At 30.8% G+C, this 24,904-nt stretch overlaps 1 protein-coding gene across 2 annotated transcripts; it reads right to left on the bottom strand.

Annotated features, from left to right (window-relative positions):
• Positions 1-590: 590 nt before the first annotated feature.
• LOC132753918 (atrial natriuretic peptide receptor 1-like) lies at positions 591-22,859 on the bottom strand. Of its 2 annotated transcripts, XM_060744469.1 has the most exons (21): positions 22,751-22,859; positions 22,022-22,186; positions 21,409-21,509; positions 20,495-20,630; positions 16,695-16,803; positions 14,801-14,922; positions 14,028-14,109; positions 12,337-12,442; positions 10,928-11,002; positions 9,181-9,381; positions 8,542-8,718; positions 7,800-7,965; positions 6,407-6,556; positions 5,266-5,440; positions 4,775-4,915; positions 4,127-4,250; positions 3,597-3,665; positions 2,680-2,854; positions 1,973-2,071; positions 1,509-1,600; positions 591-1,170 (listed from the first exon to the last, which is right to left on the bottom strand). In XM_060744469.1, the coding sequence occupies exons 1-21, from the start codon at positions 22,854-22,856 to the stop codon at positions 1,006-1,008; spliced, it is 2,736 nt and encodes a 911-aa protein (XP_060600452.1). In that variant the 5' UTR covers positions 22,857-22,859; the 3' UTR covers positions 591-1,005. The 2 variants fall into 2 exon arrangements, with proteins under 2 accessions (XP_060600452.1, XP_060600453.1); XM_060744470.1 differs by lacking the exon at positions 10,928-11,002.
• Between the last annotated feature and the right edge of the window lie 2,045 nt (positions 22,860-24,904).

Below are 24,904 nucleotides of genomic sequence, written 5' to 3'. Positions count from 1 at the left end.
ATAATTATTGTGATTTTTCATAGCATATTTCAACTGCATAAATAAACTCCGCTGAAATGTGACTTTCCAAAGCATTCCTTCCAATACTTAATATAGTTATGTAGAAATAATTATGTCACTTTAACATTTAAGGAATAAGTACCATATGCTATCCAAAAGAACAGGCTGGAAATTCAAGAATCACACTGGCTGATTCTTTCAATAAATATATGAGCCGCGACACGACAAAAACCATCATAGTGCGTTTGCGACCAGCATGGATCCAGACCAGCCTGCGCGTCCGCGCAGTCTGATCAGGATCCATGCTGTTCGCTATCAGTTTCTCTACTTGCTATAGGGGTTGTAAGCGAACAGCATGGAGCCTGATCAGACTGCGCGGATGCGCACGCTGGTCTGGATCCATGCTGGTCGCAAACGCACTATGATGGTTTTGTCGTGACGCGGCTCAATTATGATAGATAAATTGATTGTTATTCTTGTTTCTATTTTTGGAAAATTTTCCACTGATGTTGTATCTGCTTTAAGAGATTATATGTTAAATGAAGAACGATTAATTTAGAAGCAGTAAGAAATTTTTGTATTGTAAATCCTTACTTTTTTACTGGCAACTCTCAGACCCAAAAGATAAAAGTGATTCGAATATTGTTATCTATAAATACACATTCAAAAAGTTTGAATGTAACGGTTACAAATTACTCATTTTTTCATAAAAAAAACAAAAAGGAACCACTAGTCGGCAGACATTGTTACGCATACAAAACAACCTTTACACGGTCATATAAGCCGATATAAGAGTTTGTTTTTCCTGCTACAAATATGCTCTTGTTACATTTAATATTTGTAGACAAATGATGGTTTTGAAATGTATCTGTTTATTCCATGCACCTCACCCGTGACAACCGTTCTGGGTGTCTATTTGGAATTGGTTTTTTATATCTGAATGTGGTAAAAGTCGACGCACACCACTATAGTGTCTCGGACCATAGCGAAATTTTATTCACAGTTTCAAAATTTCTTTATTCCATTCGGGATAGATATTTCTGTACGTGGTTTAGGATCTATAAGTTTAAACTGGTGTTTTTCAACATTTATAGCGAGTTTCAAGTCTGGAAGAGGTTTGCTAAATCCCTGTCTTCCCAACAGAAAATATGTTTTGATCTGTCCTTTTCCCTGAAGAACACAGAAACAAAATGTTGTTTTTACGACAGACTAATATCATGCATTCAATAAAAGATATTCATTTAAACAATTCTTGTAATATGTATGGTTGCTGATTTGTAACATTCGTGTTTTCGCCCAAATCAGCCACCATAAAAAATTGTCATTTAAGTATAAGTTGGTTGCATATCTCTCCTTTACACATTTGAAAACATTTTATTAATCAATGAAAATAATCGAATCCATATCAATCACTTACATATTTAAATAGCTTTTTTAAGTGTTTTCATTTGATAAGTTTTGTTGTTTTCGTGTTGTATGACCAGACGACAATTGAATAAATATCTAACCTTCATATCAACTAATCCGCGGCATTCAAAATGGAACCCGTCCAGCTCTTCCAATAAGGCCTTGCACTCAGGACTTACATGGATTCGTAATGCTTAAAAAACAAATCAAATTAGACTTTGAAAACCTCATATTTATTCTCGATTTCTAATTCACATGATTATTTAGTATTAACAGATTATTTAGCGTTTACAGTTATGCATAAATTTATAAATGTATAAATTAACGAATAGCATTTGAATAAAGTACAATAGCATTTTAATATACAAAACAGTGAACACTTCTAGAAATAAAAGCAATGCATTTTTGTTGCTATTTTCTACTTTCTTTTTATATAAAACATTTAAAATTACCACAGGGTCCTTAACCATATGTTATCTATCAATTGCTTAATATTTGTAAACATTATATATCAAATAATTTATGAGATGTTTCATACGCCAAAAAACATTTGGCAATACCATACCTAGCCCGGTAGATTCCATTCTTGAAGCATAATTTACCGTGTCACCAAAAAGACAATACCGTGGCATTTTTAAGCCAACAACCCCTGCACAAACTGGCCCTGAATATAAAATATCAGTATATAAAGTAACACATTTAAAAATTACTCTATTCAACAAAACATGCTTTATTGCAATCAAAGTGTTCACCTTATTATTCTGATCAAATAATTCAAAACGATGTTTTGTTTTAATTCAGAATTAAAACAAAACATCGTTATGAAATATTTGACCAGAATATTAGGGTGGAAACTTTGATTGCAATTAAGCATGCTTTGTCGGACAGAGTAAAGGCCGGATTTCTTCAACTCATGTCTCAAGTTTTAAGAACTTCGTCCATTTCTTTTTTTTTTTTTTTTGGTTTTAAAAGAAACAATTTGCCTGTACATGTATAAGCATTATGTAAAATACAAATTGTTGCCGAAGTCCATTGACTTTCAAATATATTTGTATAAGCTAAAATATATAAAATAATCAGTAGTTTACTCTTTAATACAATCTGTTTTAATTAATTTAATTATAAAAGCACGTTTAATGTGTATGCACTTTCAAACTATTTTCTATATTTCTTCATGAAACAGTTATTATGATTCATAATGCATACTCTACAAACATAATTTGTTTATTACAATATGAAACTCAAAACAAAGCCGTGTCAGGGACAATTTACCACTATGCATGCCAATGCGCATTTGAAGTTGCTGATTCGGTCGATGTCGGATCTTGAACGTTGTTACGGAGCTTAGTAAATCTAAAGCCATTGTTGCTATTTCACCTGCATGCTTATTACCGTTTCTTTCTGGAAGACCACTAACTACCATGTATGCATCACCAATAGTCTCTACCTGATCAAAATAAAGATAAATTCAAATAATTATAGTTTCAGAAATAAAAGTGCTTTGATATAGTTATGACACCATTTTGTTCAAAGGCGACGGAATAGTCTTAATCTCATTTCTTTTAGAAGTACTTATTCTATGCAAATAATCATGGTTGACTAGAATGATATCAGATGTGTTATTATATAATTTTACAAAGATGTTTTCAAACTAACCGGTTTCCGCGACAATCTATTGCTTAGTTTTTTTGCAATATTTTGTAACGTATCTAAATGTGTCATTTATTTATTTATTTAGAAGGATATTAAAGTTTGAGTTTTAACATATTAAGGGACGTCCATAGCCGAGTGGTTAAGGTCGTTGACTTCAAACCATTTGCCTATAGGTTCGAGTCGCGTAAGCGTCATCGGATTCTTCATAAGAGAAAGCTAACTAGCTAATGGAATGTCGGTGGTTTTACTTAAGTACCCGTTTGTGCCTGAAATAATGCACAAAGGAAACTCGAGGTCTTCTTTCACCTGTAATGTTGGAAAGTCACCATATGACATATACCTAGTTGGTGTGACCTAAAACCCAACCAAACAAAAACAGATACAAACTGATATTAAAAGTGAGACGGACACTAGTACCAGTGTAAGAGAATCTATGGATATATTATTGCAAGGATGCAATTCTAAAAATTCTTGCTTTCTTAACAACCAATAAGAAAATTAATGTTTCTGTATAACTCGTTAAAAGATATAGCTACCTTGTAAACATCAAAGTCTTCTATGACCGTATCAAAACAAGTATACAAATCATTTAGAAAATTGACAACCTGAAATAGAATATAAAAAGCATAAAATGTATAAATTATGTCAGGTGTAGGTAATTAACATCACCTGATAAAATGTTTATTAAATGTTCATCGTTTCCAAATGGCAATATTTATTTAAGATTGTAAATGTTAAATTTCGTTTGATCTTATATGGATTTTTCTCTCATAAAATTGCAATAAAAATGTTCATATCGAATACACGTCATTACATCTCGAATGCAATTAAATCACGTGATATGAAGTATCTTTTATTAAACTGCAAAGTCATCATGTAACTATAGCAACTATTTCAATAATAAGAAAATTAGAAATATTGTAACAAACAGTTTTCTTCTAACTTTGCGTAAATTGCAGAATGCCATAATTTGAGAAAATGATATGAAAATGACGACATAGAATAAACTGAAACTTTGTGAAACAGCAGACAAATGTCGTCTGCTATTTGTCGTCTGCGTTTTTACCTCCATGGGTGTACTTTGTGATGAAAGAGCCGTGAAGCCGACAATATCAGAGAAAAACACTGTCACGCTTTCGTACCATTCTGGTGCTATTATTTTTCCCACTTTTAAATCATTTGCTATGGATCTGAGAATGAATAAATCATGCTTTAAAAGGTATATACTTTAAGCATACAAACACAAACTAATAAAAAAGAAGACAGACAAGATAGTTCTGCTCGTAAATTCCATGTACGAATTGATTGGCCAGTTACCTCACAACACGACTAAATTCTTAAACGGACCGGTCCAGTGTTCTTTTTCAGAACGATCCATTATCAATTAATTTGGTTAACCTGGTCTGGCTAAACGGTAAATGAATCATTTCTGGTTGCAGAAGGGTAAAGGTCAAGAATGCTAAAATTAAAGTTAAGGAGGTGTATCAAACAATTTGTATAACCGCAGATTCTAATCTTCATTTTGAATGACTGGGGTTGTTTTTCTACTATACAGTACCATGATAAATACCTTTGACTTATTTAATAATAATAATAATAGTAATAATAATAATAATAATAATAATAATAATAATAATAATAATAATAATAATAATAATAATAATAATAAAATTATCAATCAAACAAAGTAAATGAATTCAGAAGGTAACAATACCGAGGTAACATTCTGCATAACAGATCTTCTGTCCGTTTTTGTTCAAGTTCGAGTAGTTCCGTCCGTTCATGAACCAGTTCTTCAAGATGGTCTGCATACTTCTCCATCATATGTACCATTTGATCAACTAAATTTGTTGTCCTAACAAGTAAACATTTAGTACAGTAATCATTATTTTCAGCAAAGCTTGTAACCAAGATGTCACATGACATAGATATAACTATTTAGTAATTGAATACAAAATGCCTGAACTTGTTTTATATTCAATATGCGGGATTTTCTTTAGCTTAAGCCGTTTGTTTTGTCAATAACCATTCGTTTCCTTCTTTTACAATAGATACAAATATTTGCTCCAATCTGAGCAATAATATAAAAGTGTCACCAAAGCAATTTCTTTTTAATATTAATTTGACAATAAGCATATTATTCCAATGTAATGATCTAGTTTTAAAAAGAAAAAAAAAACAATTATGTAAAACTAAAATGTATACCTTCCGTTGTTGAATTTTTTGAGCGATTCTAAAATAGTTGAAAACGTCGGGCGAAATAAAGGCACTTCCTCCCAGGCCATTCTCATGACGTCATCAATTTCTGAGATACTCTCTACTGGAGGGACAATAGGTCTAAAAGGTGGCGTTTCTTTTTCAATAATTCTTGTTATAATATCTGCAAGAAATTTGAATAACATTGTTGAATTACCATGTGAGCATTTTACGGGTAAAAATCACAATATGTTTTAATTTGTCTATGAACCCCTAAGACTGCTAAGGGCAACACTATTCTACACTTGCGACCAGCTAAGACCGAGATCAGCAAGCACATCTTATCCTGTCTGATCAGTGTTTGCACTGTTTGCTATTCGATCCGTACATATTTTGAAATTCTCCCTAAAAATGATAAATGGTTTTGTCCAGATAGAAATAAAGTAAGTCCATTTTGCGTGGTAATGGTTAATGATATACGATGCCACTTACACACTCTGATAGATGTTTTGTTATACTACTGACAAGTTTACCTGATCATTTTGATTAAGATTACATGTTTGATAAAATTTTGTACGATATGCGAGGACTGAATAAGACAAAAACTAACAAAGCGGAAAAAATAGCAAGAAGCAGAATTAACTTGGAACATGCTGTTTAAATAAATGAGAAGCATGAAATGTGTATGATTCAATGATCACATTATTAGCATAGATACTATATCAATATTGTGCGATATTTAGTTGTGTGAATAATATTCAAATATCTGTGCGAAATATCTGAATAATGTGTAAATCTTTAAATAATGCCTTTTTAGTCTTGCATTTTTACGGAACGTCTGAGTAATATGCAAACCTTAAAATAAATGTCTTTTTAGTCTTAAATATGTGTACGGAAAGGCTGAATAATATGCAAATCTTTACATAAACGCTGTTTTAGTCTTGCATATTTATACGGAAGTAATAAGTGCAGATCACTGTTGAGAAGTTGTTGTTCAAAATGTAAAAAAAGTTCAATCGTTTGTGTAACATGGTCATTTTTTCTAAACATTATGTTTACTGCCAATATAGGTGTACAAAAGCTACAAAAAGAAAGTTTTTATAACCCTATGTTAGCTAATTTCGGCATTTCAGAAGCAACAGGTGCGTACCTTCAGGGTCCATGTTGTTATAGCTATAAGGGCCCGTCCGTAACATTATCTCCTGTAGAATTATACCATATGAATAAACATCCCCTTTCTGTGTCCCTCGTGCAATGCTACCTGAATCTCGTAATATTTCTGGTGCTGTCCATAATTGCTCTAAAATAACACATGCAACCCAATGATTAGTTTAAATTTAAACAGTTTATTTCAAACAATGATACAGCATGTTGTTAATTGAGTGAGTCTGAAAAAAAGGATTGGAGGACCACACTAAATACAGCGTATTCCGGTATATTCCGGAATAGGCGCTTGAATGATAAAATGTTAAAAACCTTGCCCTTTTTTCCTAACGGAATGAACTTTAAAAGGTCTAATTCATCTTTTCACAGCGATTTATGTATGATAATGAATGAAGAAAAATGTAAAAATCGGCGAAAAGAAACGATATTTGTCTTTTTTATGATCTTGATTTTTGCAAGCGTCTAGAGGTACTGCTCCATTCCTGTATTGAGTTAAAGCCTACTGTATTTGATACAGATATAGTCTACCAATAATTCGGAACTTATCTTAACGTTTAGTCTGAACATATTTTACCTCATGAAACTTCTTCATTTTGTAAGAGAACTTCGGCAACATATACTTCCAAACCTTATAAAGAGCTAAAAGCATGTCGGATTCATTTATAACCGTTTTGCTATACCACAGTATCTTTACTACTCGGCATTTTGTAATAATGAAGAAACGTTGGTTATACCAAAAAAGCTAGTCTAAGTAGTATTTTCTTTCATAACTTTTTAAAGATTTCCTGATCACGGTATATGACCGTACACCGGATATAATCGTGTTTTGAGTCAAAATAAAATCGGGGAAAATGGAGAGAGATATATTAATAAATCTGAGGTAACGTAAATTCGATTTCTCATGTCATATTATGACAAACGAATGTCAAAATAGTGTCACTAATTTGACATTGATTTGATTTTTGATTCACTGAACTTGTTCTTGAAATTTGACTCAAAACAAAAACATTTAAAAAGAAATAAAAAATATCTAACAACACATTTGGTCCCAGGAAATATGAATCATGACTTTTTTTTATAATTAAAGGGAGGTAAATATCAAATTGAATCTAGTTATCTCCCTTGGCAATAATAACTAGTGATTCACTCGAAATAGGATAAATAAATAAAAATAAAATACATGAATACTTAAATTGATATAAATTAATAAATAAATTATTATTATTATCATTATAATAATAATTATTATTAATAATAATAATAATAATATTATTATTATTAATATAAATAAATACATGTTAGACAAATGTACATGACATACTCGTATTAATTTAAAGTACTTACACAGAAACTTTTATTGTTATAACTATTGTACTTACGATAACATTGTCTGATGGCAGAATCTGAAGTGGTTCTTTCTCCCTCTCTAAACACAGGCATACTTATATCACCAACCTTACATGTCCAGTGTTGGTCAATAAATACATTAGATGATTTAAGATGACCGTGACTTCTAACACTAGTTGAATGTAAATAATTCATACCCTGAAATCAAAGAACATAATATTTTTTTAATTACCATTACCCAATAGCCTAGTTGTAAGTAGGATGGCATTGCAATCGCTTTGAATGTTCGAATCCTCGATAAACCTTTTTTTAGGTTTCAGACTGTCGAGTGTTTTGATGTTTCTTCCCTTTTGTATCATAGTTAAACATAAAATACGTTCCCTGTTGTCACAATATGAAACCCTAGAAATCAGTTACCAATGAACGAGCATCTGAATATGATATTTCTATCGCTTTCACTTTCTCTGCCGTCTTATTTAGAAGTTACCATGGCCTAATTAGTACTTTGTGACTACTAATAAGGAGAAAAGGAGAAATTAGAAACCCTTATTTGAACTTCGTTACTCTCAATAAGAATTTAAAAATGTGTAGTAGGAGATTTCATTAGGATTTCTAACTGCTAATAACGAGGGGGAAATCCATATCAGGACATTGTATGTCGTAATAAGAGGCTGACATGTCCAAACTAGAAATTTAAAAAGACATATAAAGTCAAGTATTTTATCTAATTCTTACCGTTGCAATATTTGAGCAAGCAGTTTATCTTATACTTACCGTTGCAATATCAGATGCGAATGATACTTTGAATATTTGGTCCAGCTTTATATTATCATTTTCTAGAACATCTTGTAGACTCCCTTTAGGACAATATATTGATAACACACATGCTTTCATTGGGTCAATACACGCCCCGATCATCGGGTTTATATTCCTATGACTTAAATTACGTATCTGAAAATACAACATAATTTCATTTTGACTGATGTAATCACAACCTTATAGAATGATATATTACTTTGGTCAAATTTTTTAAATATGTGTTAAAATACAATTTTGAAATGTATTAGTAATACATTTTAAAATACAATCACGTGAATGAACATTTTGACGTCGTCAAGATTAAAATAGTTATACAATCTTAGTGAAATTGAAAAAAGAGATAGAAATAAAACATATTAATAGTGCCTCTTATTAAACATGAGATCTTATTTTACATCGACTCGATATCTTATTAGTTTAATTGCAATTTATATATATCACATATTTGCTAATATTACGACTGTGCTGATGTACTTTTGTTATCCTTGTTTTAAAAGTATATATAGAATTATACTTAAATTTCGCTGAATCTTATCTAAATTTTCTTCATGATTATACATCATGGCATTTGCATAAGTTAAAATATTTTATTACCTCGTTTATTTCTTTAATGAGCGCTTTTGTTACAGCAACGTATGGTTTGCTAACAAATTTTATTGCGAGCAATTTGCCACGACAACTGCCAATTTTGGTAAATAATTGAGCAGCCCCTGACATATTTGAATCTACACTGCAGTTTCTAAGGTTTCCACTGACTGTTTCCTGAGATCTGGATCTCTTCGACAAGAAGGTTCCCTAAAAGATAACGAAAATTAATTAATGATTTATAAGCAAAGTTTACATAAATGTTGTATGTACTATTATTAAATATTTTTCTTATTTGATAGTTCAAGCGATATGTTTCCTCAGAAAATTAATGTTGAGTTCTGTATAAGAATGTGCTATGGGGCTTGGATAGTAGCTTGCGTCCTGACTCCATGCACAAGGCAAATTAAAACGAGCTTGAACCATCTTCAGATTAGTCGTGTAAGGCTTTCTTGAACGTTTCCAACTATTTTATTTAACAAATCTTCTATATGTTACCATAAGTAAAACATTCGTTCCGAGTTCTATAGATGACTGAAATGTGGCATCTTAAACATTATAAGTCATAATCTTAACTCCTCACACCCAGTTCTTTTCGCCGTTATGTATAATGTAACAACTATCTGGACTTGTTACGATACAGTTCACAAGCGGTGCTAAAGAGCCATGTTACCAATACTTGCATTCTCTTAAAAAATTAATGATTCTATAAGTTTTAATAATATTCTATAAATAAATTGTTTGTAAGATGTACCACAAACTGTTTATTTACAGCAAATACAACACAAAACTACATACAGCTGACAACACTGATTTAAACAAGATTTCCATCGTATAAATTAAATAACTAAGACATGATAAGGTTTCGTTTTAATCTTTACTGATAAAATGTTTCGAATTAATTTTAAAGTATTTATTATTATAACAATTATTATAAAAATTACATTTTGATATCTCAATGATCACATTTTAACCATTTTCTTGCTTGAACCAAAAGTGTTTAGCCTTTGCCATCGATATATAAAGCCAGGCCAGGCCAGTCTAAATTTTTATCCTTATTTCTCCCAGAACATGATGAAGTACAGTCACAAATTGTCAACTGGGCAAGTCCATACATAGCTTTAACAAGTTATAGGGACTCCACTGAAGTTTTTCGACATGATGGGACTGGATATATTTTTTATGAGTGTTTTAACACATTTGATGTAGGTCTGAACCATAAAATTGCGTGCAACTTTTCAGAACATTCAAACATCCTGTTTTTCCAAGCAATTTCTAAGCATTGCAACGCTTTTCAATCAAATCAGGCTAAGAATTGCACTAACTGCCGATATTCAGTATAATTCTGAATGTACACCTTAATTATCCTTTGCAGGTATTTACTTTCCGTGCTTTACTGGAGTTCCATTGAGAGTTTATTCAGAGATGTAACATGACTTCATCAGCACATGACAAACAATATTAAACTAATATATTTAACTAAAACAATGACAATTACATACTTGTACAATACATTTAAAAAAAAATCAACAAAATAAAGAAAACAAATGATTTGCTTGTTTGAAATTTTGGACATTTGCATTTCGTTAAAATAATACTAGATTATAAATGAAACTGCAAAACAAAAAAGTAAAGAGAGTGTGTTTGTTGAACAAATTGTCAAATATATGACATACATTTTGATAAATTATTTAACAAACTAAACATGTGAATCTTTTATTTCATTTCTCGTGCTAGTGTTATTAATAATTCTTACAGGATATTCAAATCGCTGAGTAATACATGGAGGCGAGCTTTCCCGAAATTTTGATACTGCTCCACCTATATGTAACTGAGAAATAAATAAAAAATATAAAATAATTAAAACATATATCATTTTTTTATAATTCAAAGCCAAATTTGCATGCCACATAATACAATGTAGATACAACATAAAAATTAAAGAGTAACAGTTGACTTTATATATACAAAAGATTTATCAGTTTTGTAATGGCTGTCACGATGGCAAGCAATGGATGTATGTAAGAGTTTTTCCCCGGCCAAGAACTTTAGGTTCTTTCATACCCAGCGAGCTCATAGAAAGTCAGTGGTAATACTCATGTAGCTAAAATAATGAAATAATGCAAATGACATGCAGTCGCCCTCCACTAGTAACGCTGAAAGACGTCATATGACCATTGCAGGTTGGTTTGACTTACATCCCGATAAAAATGGCATACAACCGTATTTTATCATGCAACAATTGTGCTACGAAGAGCAATATCATAGAAAGCTGGATATATTGAAAACACAAACTTGATATTTTTTTAATTCAGCTTAAATAAAAATGGTAGGAAAACGGAGGGGTTTTGAGAGTTAGAAAATTTTTAACAATTTTAACAATGTTGTTCATAGAGGATATTGAATGAATGTAAGTTCAATAATGAATTTATTGCACGAGTTGAATAAAATTATATTATGCGAGCCTCTGGCGAGCATAATATTATTTTATTCAACGAGTTCAATAAATTCAGTAATGAACTTACACAAATTTAATATTCTATTTATCACATACCCAAAATAAAGACCGTTTAAAGTGAAATAAGAGTCATTTTTTTCATTGACGCGCCTATAGTATAACGCTAACATTTAGCGCGTCTTTACACTACGTTTGTATAACGATAATGACGTCACGTCAAAATATATGCACGGCCGTGCAATATCATATTTACGGAGTCGCAAAATCGGCACGGGTGTGTGATAAATATAGTTAATAGTATAAAGTATGATAAAGCATCACCTTAATCATACATTTAATTGTTCTTTTGAAAGTAACCGTCAAAACAAACATAATTATATTAGCAAAAATGCAGACATCTGTTTTAAGCATCACATATACTAATTAAAAAGCACTATATATAGCAAATGTATCATAGAAACATTGGATTTGCTTAAACATTGATTGGGAGCATTAGTGGTTTTTCCCGCTATGATCAAAAAAGTCTGTAAATTGTCAACCTGCTTAAATATATGATTACTACACAGATAAGTAACTAAGTACGATACTAATAAGATCAAAGAGCTAACAAATTTCACTTAAAATAAAGATATAAAAAGCAAAACTATTAACAAAAATCACGATATTTGTTTGACAACAGACATGAAAGGTTACAAGAGTGCCCTTACCCTACTTCCGTAAATGCTTCCTCCATACGAACCAATTTTAAAGTCAATGTCATCATATGAGATCTTCCAAGACATGCTTTCCATCCTTTCTTGGTACTTTCTTTTCCTGTCATTATATACTTAATGAAAATTTACATTCATTTGATCAAAGAATTTCCGTACAATCAAAGAATTTCCGTACAAGTCCTAAAACGCGGGCAATATACTGACGTAACAGACATCGTAAATTATGCAAGGAACAAATGTACTTGGCTTTTGATGTTTTTAAAAATGTACTCTCCCACGTAAAAGGTATGTAACTAATTTGTTGCCTTGTACTTTATATATGTTTGAATTTTACGTCACAACTTTGTACATCGGTTACAATTGATTTTATTTTTGGTAACATTTACATCCCGATCAATTTTTGAATAATGAACAGTCCATGTTGTATTTTAAAGCCCAATTATGCCTCAGAAATGATACAAATTTTATTTCTCAAAACATTTTTATTTGCATCTTGTAAGTGTTTTCAAAGGACTTGTCATCTGCCATATACAATGACTATCTTTGTAACTTTAGCTCTGTTAGTAATCGGTATGATTTTAGTGAATTAGTATTCTGTATGGAAGTCAAAATACTACTTTGTTTACCATTAGCTTACTTTACGACACATCATAGCACGTTCAGTGCTACTTTCTGCAGTTGTTAAACATCGAACGTGTCCTGAATATAATTACTCTAACACTCTAATAACACTATTAAACACATGTTTGACATTATTAAAGAATTAAAAAGAATAGCAAATAACATAATGTGCCTTTAAGAATAACGTATATCAAAATACACCAACTCAGAATGCTCTAGTCATGATGCATCGGAAATGTAGTCTAGACTTGCTCTTTTCTAATTACATTGTTTTTGTTTTCTATTATAAATTCTATTACTTGAACAGTTACATTTTATCAAAATTTATCTTCATTTTGCATTACATACGAGAATAACCGTTCTTTTCTTATGTTCTAATAGAACTTTCTCTGTCTAACTGTTTAAGTATAAACCATTCTAATACACTGATTTCAACATGATTACAATATCTAAAGAAACACTTTATGTGGTGATATATCTACATGTACTTAAAATCGTGGTTTAAGTATATACATTTGTATATATATCAGCAGAGACAAATAAAAAACAAAAGATTCGTCTACGTATACGGCAAAGACTTTGAATTATTCTGTGTCGAAATATTGAAATAGCAAATTTTTAACTGGAACTTGGTTTAACTTAATGCTGCCCGTCGTAAAATGGGTGAACGCATTCCTTAAAACAAGATCTTCAAATTAATATATTTTTATATGTCGTTTAACAAATGTATGAAAATCATAATTAACGATGCAATTAACATATTTACTAGAATATATGACTGGATTTAAACAAAAGATAGCATACATCTACTGATGGAGTATAGGCTTGTATTGCCCTTTTCGGTTAATTATATGTTATGTTTTGTTTTGCTGTCTGAAATCATAATGTTTATACACATAACAAAGGTTTCCCCTAAATAAATTGGTAAACATTGTCCAAAAAATATCATAAATCTTGGGGCGTGCTGCTTTAAATATTCCCTTGTTACTTTCAAATAACGTTTGATTATATGAAAGATACCCATGTCTTTTTAAACCATATAACTAGTCGCAGTAAATACTTACCTATACAGAAATATTGCCATACCAGAGGTTATTGAAACAATGATCAAAACAAGCATGCCAACGGCAGCAAACACTGGAATGTCTGCAAAAAATATGATCCTAAGTTAATTATAATCGAGCACAGACAAATATAAGATAAATATGACATTCTTGTAATAAATGGTATGCTCAGCAATAATTTTAAAGGAATATGGCTTTTGGCTGCTTGCCATTTTTTTGTATCTAACAGATGGCTCGTGCCTCATCACTTTACCAGCTAAAACTGCTAAAGTAGTACTTTAATTTTGTTACGAAACTTTCTTCTGATTTCTTTTTCTAGTCATATGGAGTGCTCAAAAATGATATCAAAAATATGAAAAAGTAACTATACAGCTAAAGAATTTTTATAGTAAATAATGATTATTTTATAGTATATTTTGCAATTCATAGCCTTAAACCTTTTGTATGTGGTTTTACTATTGTTTTACAAACATGTTTTTTCTGTAATTATGATAAACATAAACGAATGCGTGGTATAAATTATTTAATGTAACATCATAAGGGATAGTAAATTTTCCTTATTAGAACTATATTATATGACATAATTCATTTTAATGACGCAATGCCTAGTTATTTTTATCCAGAATTTCCTCTAAAATGACTGTTAGTTCTATAATTTATTGGCAGTCGGCTTGAGAAATGCCTTTGGCCGCATTCATATATGGCAAATACATTCATTTAAATATAAATGTATTTTTTTTATATTACAAGATTGAAGCGTAATATCATCTTACAATCGTCTGTCTTGTTACAATATTCACTGTTCCATCCACACGCAGGTCTGCCAAGAGGAGCAGTTGTTGCGCCGCCTGGCCAATGTATAATGGCGTCTTGTAAAAACTCCAGGCCACCAAGGCTATAAAATAATATTCAGCATTTGAATTATATAATTCATAACCCAGAAAAAAACTTCATAGGTTAGTTTTGTTTTTATGAAACGACAACTACGGTAACAATGCCATTAACATTATTTGTGTGTGTCATTTGTTTGTTTGTTAGTTTAAAGGGACTCCACAGAGGTGTCTTGACATGATGGGACTGAAAATATTTTGTGCAGATAAATGTTCCATTTGATGTAGGTTTAGATCTCTAATCTTTGTGCAAAATTGCAGATCATTCGCGCATTTCGTTTTTCCAGAATTATTATTCAAATTGTAAAAAATGACCCAAAATGAAAAGCGTTTAAACGCTTTTCACTCAAATTTGGCTAAGAACAGCATAAAAATACAATTTACTATTTATTTCAAAGTATATTTCTTAACTACATATATATATATATTCTGTTAAAAGTGCAGCAGCTCATTTATGTAAAAAATTCAAATGTTATGTTTTTAGGCTTTTAAACTTCAGTGGAGTCCCTTTGATTGGGTTTTACGTCACATCGACACATTCTAGGTGATGTGACGACGTTCCAGCCTAACTGGTGGAGGAAGACCTCAGATGCCCTTCCGTGCCTTATTTCAGGCACAAACGGGCACCAGAGTAGAACCACCGACGTTCCGTAAGCTAGCTGGATAGCTTCCTCACATGAAAAAATCCAAAGTCCCTGTCGGGATCTGAATCCACAGCGATGAGAGGCAAGAGGTTTGAAGTCAACGACCTTAACTAATCGGCCACGGAAGCCCCGTGTGTAATTTATTCAACCGTTATATCAAGAATTAAATGTATTATCCGAAGCAAAGGATGATTGATTTTCAATTCAATTATCTCATTCTTTTATTGTCTATTAACATTTCTATGTCCAATACAGTACCATGATAAAAGAAAGTATTTTTTAGAATACAGGCCTCATAGGAACAAAACAAGAAAATTCCATCATAAAGACTATTCAAAGGCCTTAACTTTTATGAATATAAACATCAAGTGATTGATTAAAGTGTAATACTTTTCAGACACCAATTAACTTAAAGAACTTCTGTAAAATGCTAATAAAGATACATCTATTTGCGTCACTCACGCAAAATTCAAATTACAGCCCCAGACTGAAAAAATATACAACTTTATATTTATCATGAAAATTGTTGTTGTCATTCAAACATATTTGCATACGGCAGGCATTTTGTGACGAATAGCCGTCTGGAAATACGTTGGATAGATTTCAACTAAAGAGGTCTGAGGGAAAAGACATAGATATTATTCCAGGATTATTTATTTATTATTTGTCAAAAATAATTAAGATATATACACATCTCTGGGAAATGATTACGTGTATTCAGTCTGGTTTATATAAAATAAAGCAAATAAAGCAAATGATATTATATAGAAAAATACAATGATTATTTTGATCTTGTCAGATGTAAACAATATTAAAATATTTTTTTGCATACTATTTTCAATATTTTATATTTATGGTACATTAATTATAAAAATAAAGAAAAACGGAATCCCTTTAATAAACATCAAAATGACAAAACTGTAAATGTTGCAGGCTCGGTTTTTTAGCCTGTTCATGGACGATGCTGGAAATTGCAAGTTACTGTCCACGCTCCCTAGCACCGGCTAAAGAATTCGACATTTAAATACAAAAATGGTAAAATTTTGATTTTATAAACATTCGCAAACAAATTGAAAATGTGTATTCAAAACACCTTTCATTAATTAAATGTAATATCACACGTTTTAACATACCTTGTATTGCCCTCGGCAACGGTTGTATATGTGTCATAAAATATATTATGTAATGTGAAGTTTGTCCGTCTAGTTCCATTGGAATCAATCTGAATTTTCCCAGTGATACCTGATAAAACAATAGTGAACATGTTTGAAATCAATCTTGTCTTCTATAGACAATGTCATGGTCTTGTCAGATTTAAATTTCGAAAGCCTTATCAGCTTATTTCCAAGTCAACACCATAAAAAGGTCCAGTATTTCACAGAAGACATTGATACACTTAATGCTATAAATGTTTAAAGTGACATAATGTTCATTTTTTTTCATTGTCAAGTTGAAATGAATTGACTATATATTTCAAATAATTGATTGTTGTAATGGTGATTGACCAACAGGTCATTTTGGAAAATATTAAGGATAAAATATATAATATATAAACAGACTGTCCAACTCTTTTTATGAATTGAACATTTTGGTAAATTCTCATGGATTTTTACAGAAATTTCGTTTTACCAAAAACGTTATATTTAATTCATTTAAAGTTTATAGAAAGGAATTATGGCAAAATGTAAGATTATTTTGACTTTCATCTGTTCACTCACTATGTGCCCTTGTATGGGCATAAGGTCCCTTTAATATTGATGTACAGTCAGTTTCATGACGTTTGTTGTATTTAATTCTTACAGTCATTAATACAAAACGCCACTATTTTACAGTATTTTTTTATTTTTCATCTCCAAAGATGTGATCTATAGTGAGTGTATAGTAAATTTAAAACTGAGTATGAATTAGAAAAATATTGTAAACTTGTGTTACCACCAAGTCATAGATCTGCCTTTTGTAAATTTCGTATTGGCATTGTTTCCATACGGATTGAAACTTTGAGATTTGCAGGTTTACCAGAGCAAGCCAGGACTTGTCCTTTTTGTAATACTAATGTTATAGAAGATGAATTACATGTTATCCTATATTGTTCTCTTTACAATGACAGAAGGCGGTATTTCTTCACCATATATTTTTTAAATAATATTTGTTTCTTTTTCAAACCAAGACATGATTCGTATGTGTACCAAAAGCTGTTTTAATATCTTACAAATACGCCGGTTTTTATTGTGTAAATAACTTCTTATTGTTGTATACATTTATATCTTTTAAATCTGTATGAAATACTACTGCTTATTCTTTACATTAGTTTTATTTTTAACCGAAAAAAATCATCATTATAGTTATTTTTAATTTGATTTCCCAGTTTTAATGTTGTATGCTTATTGTCATTAATTTCTGTTTGGTTAATTTTGTTACTCTATGGTATAAACGCTGTGTATTTAATGTTTGTGCAGTGATGAGATGTAAATAAAGATTACTATTCTATCTATAATCACCTTCATAATTATAGACATAAAGTATAACCATGGTAACATTCGTTTGATGCAGAAACAATAAAATATTATTGCACGTCATATCGTGCCACAATAGTTTTTAAAAATATTTCCAAACATAGAACATAAATACACGTGCAATATTCTAATATAAATTTAATCATTTTAGGACACATTAAATTTCATTTTATGACTGCGCTGTTCCAGGAATAAATTTCCCCATGGATTTATTTAGCACATTAAGATCGACACTACTGTTAGCAGTGATTTTTAAAAATATTTTAATTGCTTTGCAATGCATTTTGCGCAAGTGTTATTGCCGATCATTAGCAACACTGCCAGATATTTTCTTAAAGTGACATTATGCTCATTTTGTTATTGTAAAATTGGGCTGAATCGACTGTATTTTTCAAAAGATTGCCTGTTATAATTGTGACTGACCAATAGTTTGTATTAGAAAATGTTTAGGATAAAATATAAATCTGCCTAAAATATAAAAAAACTGCCCCACTCTTTTTAAAAATTGAACGTTATACCTATACAACCTGAACCATATTTTAATGTACGTGGGCAACACGAAATGTTGATATTTTCTGTATAGTAAAATATAAAATTTAACACAATTATTGCAAAATGTAAACTCATTTATACTTTTACCCGTGCTGTCACTATTTATATTATTTATATTTGGATGGACATAATGTTACTTTAATGGAAATTTGAAAATTGTTCAAATGAGGAGAAATAAATTGTTAAGTTTACAGGTAATGACATTTATCATAACCTGAGGCATTTACTCTCCATTTAAATTATATATAACTATTCTCATCCTTTATTTAAACAGAGTAGGAATTTGGAGATTAGACCAGTAAATTTTATACACATAAATGAAAATAAGATTGAGTTCATTCTGTTTGTTTTTAAGGCGAAAGCCAATACTAATGATGTGATAAAATTTTACGACGCCCTTTTGAATTTGAATATTGTTGAACCTCTGATTATATGGTGAAAAAGTTGTAAATCACTTGCATGTTTATACCAAGACATGACATTTAATTTCATCAAAAGAAATAATATAATTATTATGAAAAAAAACACAAAAAATGTCTACAATCTATTTCAAAGGGATTCTGCAGAATGATTTGCATTTAATCATGCAGTTTTAGTAAAGTTTTGCGATCACGTATTTCACATCTTTTAATGCATCATTTTGAAAATATCAGTTGCATTAACTTTCATTTTGAGTGTAATGTGAAACTGTTTGATTTTCTAATGAAACATTTCAGATATACTCAAGGGTATGTGCAGCAGATGTGATTGCAAATTTTTGACGCCTACCTGGCTCTTTAATAACCATTTTTTACAAGTTTGTAATTTGTGCAAGCCATTTTCTAGTGTAATATATTTGTCGTAACAATAAATGATTGAAATTAACACAAATCTTAGCAATAATCCTTGCTTCTCTACATATTATTATGATCAAATATGATTCAAATAATTGATTTGCAAACATGCCAACAAAATATAATTCATCTGCTATTGCAATTCCCACTACATTGAATCGTTAAAGTTGCAGTTAACGAAACGAACAAAATATTTACGCCGCAAATAGAAACGAACCTCGTCATGACAAAACCAACATGGTGCGTTTGCGACCAGCATGGATCCAGACCAGCCTGCGCATCCGCGCAGTCTGATCATGATCCATGCTGTTCGCTTACAAACCCTATAACAAGTAGAGAAACTGATAGCGAACAGCATGGATCCTGATCAGACTGCGCGGATGCGCAGGATGGTCTGGATCCATGCTGGTCACAAACCCATTATGTTGGTTTTGTCTTGACGCGGCTCAAATTAGAATCGGTATAGTGGGAATGCAACTGGCTAAATTTGAATGCAAAAAAACGATACATTGGCACGAAAACATTCAACTACATAAATAAGGAACAACAAACTACTTTCGGTTTTTATAGTGAGTCATGACAGGAAGTTCCTTCTGAAAGTACCTTTCAGATTGCTTAATTTATACAGTTTCACAAGAAGACGAATGATCCTATCAGAGCTAGTTTGGAAAATTCATTTGACAAAATTTAAATCATACAGGCAAAATAAAATGATCGGCTGGAAAAAGTACATCTGGCTTTAGAATATCTTTGTATCTCTCAATGGCATATTGACCTGTAATGTTATTCATCCTAATGTTATTATTTGCTTGTCGATATTTAGAAAATGGTTCTCTTGTATTATGTATTTACTAATGCATAAATTGAATTTTGTCCATCGGCTGTTCCTGCTGCTCAAAACTTCACATTGTCGAAAACTCCGGGTAAAGAATGTGACTTAAATAAGTAAAAATGTCATTTTTCATTTAACAAATTATATATGTTATTAATAATACTTTGTTATAAATTTGAATAATTAATTTTGAAGTTTTATACCTTGGAATGAATGATGAAGAAGTTGACTTATGACAAGTTTGCCATCTGATGGATCTCCTCCCTGGCCTATAACAGCGTCCATACCCAGAGCATACAGGTATACTGCATCGTATATCATTCCGTAATGAATACCAATCTGAAATATGTTTTGAGAGTTTTTAAAATCCCTAAAATGTTAATGCTTACCTGTCTGCATTAAAGATAAAAAATAAGATATCTTAACTGTTTATCTGGACTTCGACAAAGACTTGAAGAGTTAAGGAGTAGCGCGTAGTTGTGCAGTCCATCTAAAAAGCTTTGTCAGACCTGTGATTGTTTTCAAGTCTTTATTGACTACTTTCACATTTTGTGGAAGGCTTTTATTTATATCGTCGTATTTTGTGCCTTACAACCATGGAGTTGATCATGTCTAAACAGCTCAGCCCATAATTAAAGCTTAAACACTAGATGTTTTACTCCAAGAACAACTTTGTACAATGACTGCTCATTATCACGAGGATATGTCAAATGATTTAATGACTAAAACGATTTGTTTGAGGAGAAACAATTAACGGTAATGATATTCCTAATGGGCAAGAAAGAACATTTTAAGATGGATTGATAAATTCTTATAATCAAAGTAATGGGGACTTTGCGAGTTATTAAGCTGAGCACGGTCAAGGTTACTTCTAATTAAAGTCAATTTGACGTCATAGTATCGCAATCATATTAACAATAATTCATGAGATGACGTTGAGTAAGCAAGCATACACATGTAAATCATTTCTGATCAGCTTACTTATAACAATTAGAAAGATACAGTCTAGTTCTTGACAAAGTTCAACGGACGCAGACTGTACCTTTCTCCGGTACGGTAGAATCTACATAAAGTACATTTTAGACGTTTAAAGCGTTTACGTATGAAACATTTTTACCTCAGCTCCACGTTGCCCGTCCATCCGCTCAATAAGTTCCCGAACAAAATCTTGATATCCTTTGTATGCCTCATCAAGTTGCACAGTCACATCAAGTATGCCTAAAAGTAACACGATATTAAAACTCCAGAAATAGCAGTTTCTGTGTTGATGAAATAGTCTCCATTATTGATATGTTTGTATATAATACTATAAAATCTGAACTTGCTAATTATTTTTTATCAACGTTTATCGACAAAAATGTTCTATTTTAAATGAATATAAAGACATTATTTCATTTTCTTTATGTTTTATACAATAATTTCAAAACATTTTAAATATACTTATGCTAATATCATGATTCTACAAATGAAAAATTAGGAGCCGCGTAGAATATATGCCGTTAATTTTGATAATTTGACTCAGTTTGCCAATAATATTCACTGTAGCGTATTTTGATTAATTGAATAAGGTTGTTTGCTCTAAAAAAAAACATGCACATTCGTCATAAAAATTGAATTTACAGACATGTATAGACGATGTCACAAGAAATTGTTACTGCTATTTTGCCATCTGCTTACGGCCTGATAGAAAAAAATAGGACGATTTAAAGAAAAATTTCACATAATTAAACCTTCTAACAGGTGGTCCAGGTTACACGGCCGCCCTTCAGGTTTAGTTTGAGTCATATATGCAAAGTCAACAGTTATAAATGCATGGTCGCCTTTCAACATATTTGCCGAGTCGGCTGCGCAAAGAATGTACAGTACATCTAGTCCGTAAGCACATATTATGAAAACTGAAAAAAAAAACCCAACAAATATACGTTATTTCATTAAAAAAGCATTAGAAAGGGCAAACATGTATTTTATAACGTTTAAATAACGGTTTTAGAAATTGTAAGATGTTATTTTTCCGGAGACAGAAGTGCTAAAGGAAAAGGTGACATAATTTGTCATACATGTAGTAAAACGTTAACAAATTACATTTAGTATTTTGACTATATACCGACTGTATACAAAATACTAAATCAGTATAACTATACTAATTTGCATAAAAGCAACAGAAGTAAATGATAGTCCTGTAACTGGCCTATGAGAAACTTTTTTAAAGGATGGAAATGGTTAATATTGAATTTCACCCTGTTGAAATTAAATCTATGTTTAGCATATAAAATATGCTATGTACGTGCAATAATTTTTTGATTCACAAATAGAATAAAAATAGAAAGGTGATCCCTCGGAAGCATTTATCACAACAAAACTACTTTTAAATTGCAGACTCGGTTTGACTGAGTCTGTGCAGGACATCATGTCCGTATTTTGTTGTGTAGCACATATTTCCTAACGGTTCACATACTTACTTCTAGCCTCAGTTGCCGCGTGTAGTAAATGTTTTTCAAGTATACTGTGAGTTGCATCAGAAGGTATACTCATGATTTCAGTCCGAATTTTATTCATCTCAAACATTACCTGGAAGATAAAATTGAATTCTAATTAAAACACATTAAATATATTGAAACAACTCCAATTTAAACTAGCATCTATTGCATAATATTTACTAATATCAGCACGACATAGTATTATTTCACGAATAACTGAAATTAAATTTAATATATAAATTATATTGATACTTGCACGCTAATATTAAAATTAAATGAAACATAAATCACACTTATAATGGCAAAGATTCAAAAACGTTGTTTTTTTTAAATTAATTCCTAAACAATATTTTAAAAATCATTTTTAAAAAATCAATCAAACGCAGCTAAGTTTTCAAATCCAGCAGAGGCAATTCTATACTTAAACAAAAAATCTATAAAAAAAGTTCGTAATCAGTTCGTAAGCTCAACTTTATATAATTAACAAGGAAGGTTTCGCTAGAGTGAACCAAATGTGCAACAATTCAAAAATATGAGAATTACTGGTTTTATTTTTATTAATGGAAAAATTTCAACCATTGACCAGAAAAAAGTGATAACCAAGCACAACTTTAAATTTGAGAAAAGGAAACCGTTTCGTCTATCTTATCTCAAAATAGAGTTTTATGGAACGAATATAAGACAATGCTATTTTAGCACTGTGGTCTCGATGTCTGCGAATAGAAATAAGAAAAAAAAGCAATTCAGTAATATTTATAATCTTGGTGCCTACGAGAAAAAAAAATTCATTAGAGTACAAAAGGTACCTTACTTTTCATTGCGATGCAGTAATTGCTTTTAAAAAAGAGATAAGAACATATATTTCTGTTAGTATTTCAAAATATGTCAGATCTTATATTTAATGAAGCATATATATCATTTAGTCGACAGTTATATTTACAGAGGACAAAAATAGAAAGATATTTTAACTCGATATGTGTAACATATTGCTGAAAGAAAATTAATCCGGCATTAAACAAGAATGGAAATTTCAAGCAGCAGTCACAAAGAATAATGTGCTTGAATCAGCAAAAGGTCATTCTAAAGTGTGTTACACCTACACAGCGCATAGTGGCTTAAATGTAATCAGTGCCTACAGGTTTTATAAATTGATATACGTGCATGTAGTGTATTTAAAAATCTTGAGGAAATTTTAACGTTTTTTTTTATTTCAATTTATCAGAATGTTAAACATGCAATGAGGAAATAATTGATTGCTGAATTTGCGAGAAATGCAAGTAAATAAATTGATTTATTTTCGGCTTATAAATAATTTTTTTACCCTAAAAATTCCCCAAAACCCAAGTTTCCCCCCAAATTCTTCCTCCGGGGGCCTTCTACAAGGACTATTTCTATCCCAAAGGGTTAATTTTTTATAATATCGATTGAATTTGGGCCCAAATTTCCACAAAAAGGGCCCTGTTCCTTGAAAAAGGTTTTGGGTATTTTTCCCCTGTCATTAAAACCACGTGACGAGCAGACTGTAGCTAATCATTGGCTTGTTCCACTTTCCGGCAAGAAGTCCTGCTGGGCTACATAATGAATCACATCCGGGTCCTTAATAAACAATTTATACATATGTTTATATGCATGTTAAGATAGATAAGATTTTGACCTACCTAAGCAGTATAATCATGTATATTTATTTCATACGATTTATTTCCAAGTATGTTATACGCATTGTAATATGGTAAAGTTTAGTTGTTTATGTAAACAAAACAAAACTATCGTTAGCAGCAATATGTAAATACAAGGGTGATTTATATTTAGAATTAACAAGAGGTCGTTATTTAGGTTAATAATCCGAGTTAATGTTAATGTAAATTTGATTTACGTAAACAATATGTGGAAATAAAAAATCATTTTACTTAAAGAAAAACTACACGTTGTAATGTAACCATTATTTTGTTTTAAGAATCTAACATATGGTAAAAGAAAGTATGATTTTTTTTATTTTGTATTAAATCTTAAGTTGTGCTTTCCTAAAATTAATACACAGATCAAATATCTCTTTATCACAATATTGAATTTAATCATATACACATGATAATTTAAGTACCTATAACTTATACGAGAATAAATATGGACTATAAAGAT

The sequence above is a fragment of the Ruditapes philippinarum genome, unplaced genomic scaffold (genome assembly GCF_026571515.1).
Source record: "Ruditapes philippinarum isolate M1 unplaced genomic scaffold, ASM2657151v2 ctg4873_1_1_1_1, whole genome shotgun sequence".
Lineage (NCBI taxonomy): Eukaryota > Metazoa > Mollusca > Bivalvia > Venerida > Veneridae > Ruditapes > Ruditapes philippinarum.
Note: the sequence above shows the minus strand (reverse complement) of the source record. Positions and strands in the feature narration are given on the sequence as shown.